This window comes from Brachyistius frenatus, unplaced genomic scaffold (assembly GCF_029030835.1).
Source record: "Brachyistius frenatus isolate BFR_SWC_R1_liver_20210118 unplaced genomic scaffold, ASM2903083v1 Contig_103, whole genome shotgun sequence".
Taxonomy (NCBI): Eukaryota; Metazoa; Chordata; class Actinopteri; family Embiotocidae; genus Brachyistius; species Brachyistius frenatus.
The window spans coordinates 256,571-263,279 of NW_027210702.1; the positions used below are offsets into that span (position 1 = coordinate 256,571).

A 6,709-nucleotide genomic window follows, 5' to 3' on the forward strand; every position below is an offset into this window, starting at 1 on the left:
TTTGTAAAGCCTTCCAAACTTTCAGTAAAGTTGAACATCATTATTTATCTGCTTCACTGCAGCAGATCTGTCCGTGGTGCCGCCGGTGCACGAGGCAAACACCCGGAAGTAAACGGGAGCTGTACGTGATGTCGGGGGATCCATTGTCAGAAATCAGATGTTTGAACAGAGCAGCCATGCTTTTTATTAGGACATGTACACCAACAGAAGAATTAAAGCTTTCAACCAAACTTGAAGAACAGTCGAGGATTATTATTTTTCTGCTGGAAATGTTCAACCCACTTTTACAAAATCCCCAAATACACACAAGCATGATGAGGAGCACACAGTGAGCATCCTCAGCCATCACACCTGAAGTCCTGCAATGCAATAAATCCAACCCAGATGTTTTAGTCGTGGTTGTTTCTGAGGCTGCAATTTGTGCTGGGGTTACATTTTATTGTTATTGTCTGTGTAGTTTATAAAGGACAAATTACAGTGTCAACAAAAACTGAAACACAACTAGCGTCAAGGCCTGTTTTATTGTCAGGATGTTGTATTAGTTTAAGCGAGGTGGGCTTCATGAGCAGACAACGGAGTGCAGTGTGGACGTGTGAGGTTTCTGTACATTATAAAGGACTGCAGTTAATTCACTTTGAATTCCTCCGGGGGCCATTTGCTAACATTGAAGTTTAGATTCCCAGACCAGCTGGGACGGTGTTGAGAGGCTCTTTACTGCTGCTGCACCGGAAAGACTTTTCTGAACTACAACACGGAAGTGAGCCAATTTCTTTGCCAAGACCAGCTTCATAAGATTTCAATTTTAAAAGGATGTCCCAAATCACATCGGTGTAACTTCAGTAGCGCCGTCACCGATCTGGGAGGGAGAGAGAGGGTCGAGAGATAACGGGGAGCTACGGTTTAAACGGTCTCGTCCTTGGGTTTACACGGCTGCCTGAAAGTGACAGAAGACCCCAACGATCATCTGATTACACGCAGCAGGTTTGTGCTACACAGAAAAAAGAAAAACCTGAACGCGAGCAGACCGGAGGAGGTTGTGTGTGTGTGTGTGTGTGTGTGTGTGTGTGTGTGTGTGTGTGTGTGTGTGTGTGTGCCGGTGTCAGATGTCAGTATTTACATCGTGGAGGACGAGCTGTGCAGTCAGGTGAACGGGGAGGACACGAGGAGCTTCACGCTAAAGCACGGTGATTCAGTCTGAGTTCATCTCACGGGATAAACAGCCAGAGAGCCTCTGGTCTGCTTCTTCCTTCTTCCTTCCGTTCTTTTTTTTTTTTTCTTCCACTTGTTGTGTTGTCTCACAGGTAGTCCGTCTCTACTCTCGTCCTCCTGTCTACTGAAGCATGTCCACGAAGGCGTCAAACTCGTCTATGTTTTTCTCGTAGACGCGCAGCTTCTCTGGCAGTGAGTCCTGCAGGAGGTGGGAGGAGGAGGTGGGAGGAGGAGGGAGGCCAACACAAATCACTGGTATCAATAGCGTTCATTCACTGTTCCAACAAAACTCTACGGGACTGAGAAGTTTTATCAAGAGAATAAAACATTTTTTTTAAAGTGTCTACCAAGTCGTCGGCCATCGACTGGGAGCTGATGTGAAGCGAGAGGCTGGCGAGCTGCGGAGGGTTCTGAAACTCCCTGTAGAAGGTCCCCAGATCCATCGGCAGCAGGTCGTCTTTAGAGAAGGCCGGACGCTGCGCGCAGAGAAGAAGTATTTACGCACGAGTCAGGACTCGGAGGCCCAAAGATCTGATTTGAGAAACAAAAATCTGATTCGCCAGCGGTCTGAACACAAAGCGTGAGGACGTACAAAGTCGACCATGACGAAGTCGTCCTGCTGCCCAGATCCCTCCGAGCCCTGAGAGTGAAGGCTGGCCTGCAGGGGGGACGGGCAGGGGGGGGAGTCTGGAGGCTGCACCTGAACACACACACACACACACACACACACACACACACACACACACACACACACACACACACACACGGAAAATGATCTCCTCTGCAGAAAAGTAAGAGTACGACTCGGCTGTATCTGTCCACTCGTTTCATCCGTTACCATGGGATCATTCTCCTCTAAGTCCAGGCCTCGAGGAGCAAATGCAGCAAATGGCAGATCCAGACTGGCTGCTGTTATCTACACACACACACACACACACACACACACACACACACACACACACACACACACACACACACACACACACACACACACACACACACACACACCTGGATTCAGTGTACTGGGGAAATAACAAAAAGGTGATAAAAGGTGCCACCGGCTCCTGAGTCCCGTTCTCTACCTGCGTGCTGGGTTTATTAACGAAGGCTCCGACCTTCCTCGTGAACGCACTGAGAAACTCCACCGGGTCAGACGGAGAAACGCTCCTCCGCCCTTCATCCCTGCGTCCTTCTCCGCTCTGCGACAGGCCGTCATCGTCGCCGCTGAGGTGAGAGATCACGAGACAGTTACGGGAAGTCAGCGAAGGAAAAAACACCAGCTCAGATTTTGCCGGATGTGGAGACGCCGAGCTGAAGTCACGTCGGGGGAGAATCACCTGCTGCTCGGTGTGTTGGGGGCGTGGTCTACCGTCAGGTGGGCCTCAGCTCCGTGAGGGGGCTGAGCAGGAATCAACACGACCCCGCCTTCTTTCCCAGCATGCAGCACCTGAAGACGAAGAACAACGGAGGGTTACGGCTGAAACAGTCAATTCATCCACTAATCGATCGACAGTAAAAGTCATCCGGCATTTTAACTGTGTGGATCACCTGGTTTGTGTTGGCAGCTGCGTGACAAAGCTCTGCAGCTCCTATTAGAGCCGCAGGCTGGTAGGATAACCTGGAGGCGTACAGCTGAAGAGCCGGAGAGAGACAGGAAGAGATCTTCATCACAAAACGTGGAGGATTTCAGGCGTAATCACACACTGTGCCGTGTGTGCGTGTTCTTTAGATGGGTCAAACATGAACAGGGTTTACTACGGTGGCTCGTGTGATGGCGATGATCAAACACCGAAACAGGTCGAGTGATCAGTGGCACACTGAAGCTACAGCACGTGAAGCTCTGCACTGAACTACAAACGTTAACGGGAAACAAAGCGGATGAAGACACAAGACAAATGTTCGGTGTGAGGGACCAACGGGGCTTCAGGGTGTCTCACAGTCACACTCGCTCAGCGGTCAGCAGAAACTCACAGTGTGAGTGACAAGTCCAGGAGCCAATGGAAGCTGCAGACTGTCCAGGGGGAGGGGCTTGGACAGTTTAGAGGGAGACGGACTCAGTGTGCACACACACTGAGTCCGTGCGCACACACACACACACACACGCAGAGATAAACATACAAGAAATAAGACAAAAGACAAAGAGAGAAAAGAGAAAGTGAAATGAAAAACAGGTGTGAAAATGGAGAGAAGAAGTCACAGGATCAAGAAAGAGGCGGGAGAGCGAAGGAGCGAGCTCTTACCTGCGAGGGAGGGGAGGTGGAGAAGGAGGTGGTGCAGACCTCCTGTGAGTCCTGAACTCCTGCGAACGGTCCTCCGTCCTCCTCATCTGGAGCTCTGCACGCGAGACAATTACACTCATAAAACTCCATCCTAGGGTTGGAGGCAGGAAGTGACCTCACAGACATAAATGAGCAGGAGCCGATGTGTGACCTCCAACAGATGGATTATTGGGCCTAAAACAGCGACCTGTAGTTGCAGGGATGTCCCATGGTGGCTGGACGCTGGCTGCTGCAGGGAGGATCCACAAAGTGATCCACAATGATTCCCATGATGGGCGCTGACCTCTCAAACTGCCTGTAGAGGATGATGACATTTCAACAGCTGATCAGCACTGAAGCAAAATGTTCACGTCTTCAAATACAGAAGTAAATAACAGCGTTTATATACTAACTCCCTTTGTGAGACGTTTTGTTTTTGGTCTGGATGAAGCGCGTTGGTTACCTGTTGGACATGAACGCCAGGTTGGTGCGGTAGGCACATGAGAGCGTGACGGTGCCGACGGGCGTGCCGACGACACCGACACGCACGGTCTGGAAACCTTTAAAAAAAAACACAACACACAACACGCTTCAGTTGACAAGAAGATTTTTTCACAAATACTGTTTTCGGTCTCTCGTTACAATCAGCTACAACTTTGATGCTTTAATTTAGGTTTGACTGATTCTAAAACTTCTTTTTAGACACGGTAATTCATTGTTTATTTACTTCCGATCTATCTCAGAAAAGTTTGATGTGGCAGGTACAAGACGGCAAAAGAAACAACAACAACAACAACATCTAAAGTACTTATTTTAAAGCCCTTATGTGGTAACTGTGTGTGCCTGTGAACCATCAGTGATTTAAGACATGTCGGTCAGAGGGCAGAGTTTCAGTCACCTTCTCCTAATCCACTCAGCTGGACTTCCCCAAAGTAGATCCTGGACAGAAGAGAGGCAGAAACAGAACAAACATTTGGGTTCAGATGACATGGAGATATACGAGAGGCGTTGCCTTCGGGGCATCGCTCACCTGTATAATATGACATAGTCGTGTCCCTGTTTCCTGGACAGTTTATAGGCAGGCGTCACTCTGGTGATGGCCAGCAGAGACTTCAGAAGGACAGACAGACGATTATAGACCGTGTACGACACCTTGATGTCCTTATCGCACCTGCAGCAGAGACGGAGAAGGAGATTGGTGGGACTTCAAACAGAAGGCCAGTTAAATACCAAAAATATAACTGCAGTTTAGTACATTTTATGGACATGGTGGCTGTAAAGGAGGTCAGCTTTGAGGAAATTAAAACCATCACTCATATTTTATGGAAGAAAAACCTGAGTCAAACTTGCAGTAGATCTGTGGCTCCATTAACAGCACTGTAGTTTAATAATGTTACGTGTACTGACCCGGATTCAAGGCGTGGATCTGTTGGTTGTAACAGGATGTGGACACGCTCATGATCAAACAACATCACGTGGCAGACAGCCCAGTATTGGCAGAGAGAAGCTGCGATCATAAGTGCTGCACATGATGAAGCCTTCGTCATCATATAATGACGCAACTCATTCGTTTAGCAGATAAAAAGATGTGTGATTCTCCAGACTTCTCCTCTTTACAGCTTCACAGACAAAACTTCTTATTTTATTGACCTATTTATCCACTCACTTTTCATTCATCTCCAGGCACCACGTCTCTAACTCCATCGAGTCCCCCTGAAGGAGGAAGACAGAGGAAGGAAGATCAATGCAGAGAAAAAGGACATCAGTGTGTGATCTATGGTTTCCCTGTTGATTGGTTTGTACCTCTGATGTCTTCAAGGAGATCTCAACACACATGGAGCGTCCGATGCCTGGAAGTTGGCCAGCCAGTGCCTTCTTGGCTTCATGAGTCACCTCTGGGATGTCTTTGATGGCCAAATTAAACTAGGAGGAATATTAACAATCACGTTTTACTGAAGACGACCAACAATCCGGACCAGAAGAACGAGCAATTTATTTTACCCAGTCGGAGCCGGTCGGCGACGAGGACGAGCGGGTGGAGATCTTCTCTCCAAGGCGAGCTTGGACTATTACCTGGACAGTCTACAAATATACAAACAGGCCCAAAAAAAACAACAACAAAGACAGTTAAGACATAGAAACAATCCACGTGAAAACCACCAACACGATTATCCAGATTCACAGTGAAATAGTTTGTTCCGACGCTTTGAGCGGCACAAAGTTAAACGTATCAACAACAGATACCACATCTTTAAAAAAAAAAAAAAAAAAAAAGAGCATTACAGTAGTTTCTTACCTTCAAGGCAAAAAACTTGATGAACTTGTCCAAGTCTTTTTTATCCTGGGGACTCAGGTCACCGTCCATGTTGTCAGGACCCTGCAGTCACACAAACACAACCCGTACACAGTGAATAATCAGATATATAACCGATGTCCTCCAAATATCATCCAAATATCATCCAATGTGTACAACAGTACTAAGAAAGCGTGCTCCAAAACAAAGCCAGTTTTTGATCATGTGTGGAGCTCTGCTACGTGGCAATGCACCAGTTTCTAAAAGGAGGTAATAGACAATATAATAAGAATAATTTCTCGAGCATGAAGATGAACTCGGTGTGTTTATCACAGCTGTTAACGAGCCTCCATGTTGCAGCAGGTTGGGCCTCCACGTTGACGTGAAACGAGACCTGGAGATGGTTTTTAAATACCAGGGCAGTGACAGCCACGTCAAAGGGTTCGTTAAAGCCTTTCAAACAAGATAGGACACCGTGTTTTCTTCGGTAGTTACTCCCACGTTACTCCCACGTTACTCCCACGTTACTCACCAGCGTTAGCGTGCAGCTAATATTAGCCAGCTGGCTAAATAACGCGCACTTTGAACTTCGCCGCACAAACAAATAATAATTAAAAAAAAACAACGCATAACTTACATGAGATGTTCACTTAAGAAGTGAGCTCCGGTGACATTTAAATGGGTTTAATGAAGATGGCTTCCAGCGTCGTGTTTATGTCCACAACGTCCGAGCTGCTTTTCTGTTTATCTTCTCCATGTCGACGTGTTTGGGTAGCAGCACTTTCACAACGGCACTTTCGCCGTGTTTGTGACGATCTGTTTAAAAAAAAAAAAAAAAAAGGAAAGAGACCAGAAAACACATGAACACGTAAATACTCACAAATGTTTAAAAGAAAGAAAAAAAACAGAATATATTGTTTTTATTTTTATACATAATACAAATTCGCTC

At 47.0% G+C, this 6,709-nt stretch overlaps 1 protein-coding gene across 2 annotated transcripts; it reads right to left on the minus strand.

Annotated features, from left to right (window-relative positions):
* Positions 1-160: 160 nt before the first annotated feature.
* On the minus strand, positions 161-6,475 carry atg13 (ATG13 autophagy related 13 homolog (S. cerevisiae)). Of its 2 annotated transcripts, XM_069711854.1 has the most exons (18): positions 6,398-6,475; positions 5,764-5,844; positions 5,469-5,549; positions 5,271-5,390; positions 5,134-5,180; positions 4,498-4,638; positions 4,366-4,406; positions 3,931-4,027; positions 3,676-3,783; positions 3,450-3,543; positions 3,181-3,279; positions 2,758-2,841; positions 2,547-2,656; positions 2,292-2,433; positions 2,048-2,125; positions 1,802-1,909; positions 1,557-1,685; positions 161-1,408 (listed from the first exon to the last, which is right to left on the minus strand). In XM_069711854.1, exons 2-18 carry the CDS (start codon positions 5,830-5,832, stop codon positions 1,331-1,333), a joined length of 1,626 nt encoding a protein of 541 aa, XP_069567955.1. In that variant the 5' UTR covers positions 5,833-5,844; positions 6,398-6,475; the 3' UTR covers positions 161-1,330. The 2 variants fall into 2 exon arrangements, with proteins under 2 accessions (XP_069567955.1, XP_069567956.1); XM_069711855.1 differs by lacking the exon at positions 3,181-3,279.
* Positions 6,476-6,709: the final 234 nt, after the last annotated feature.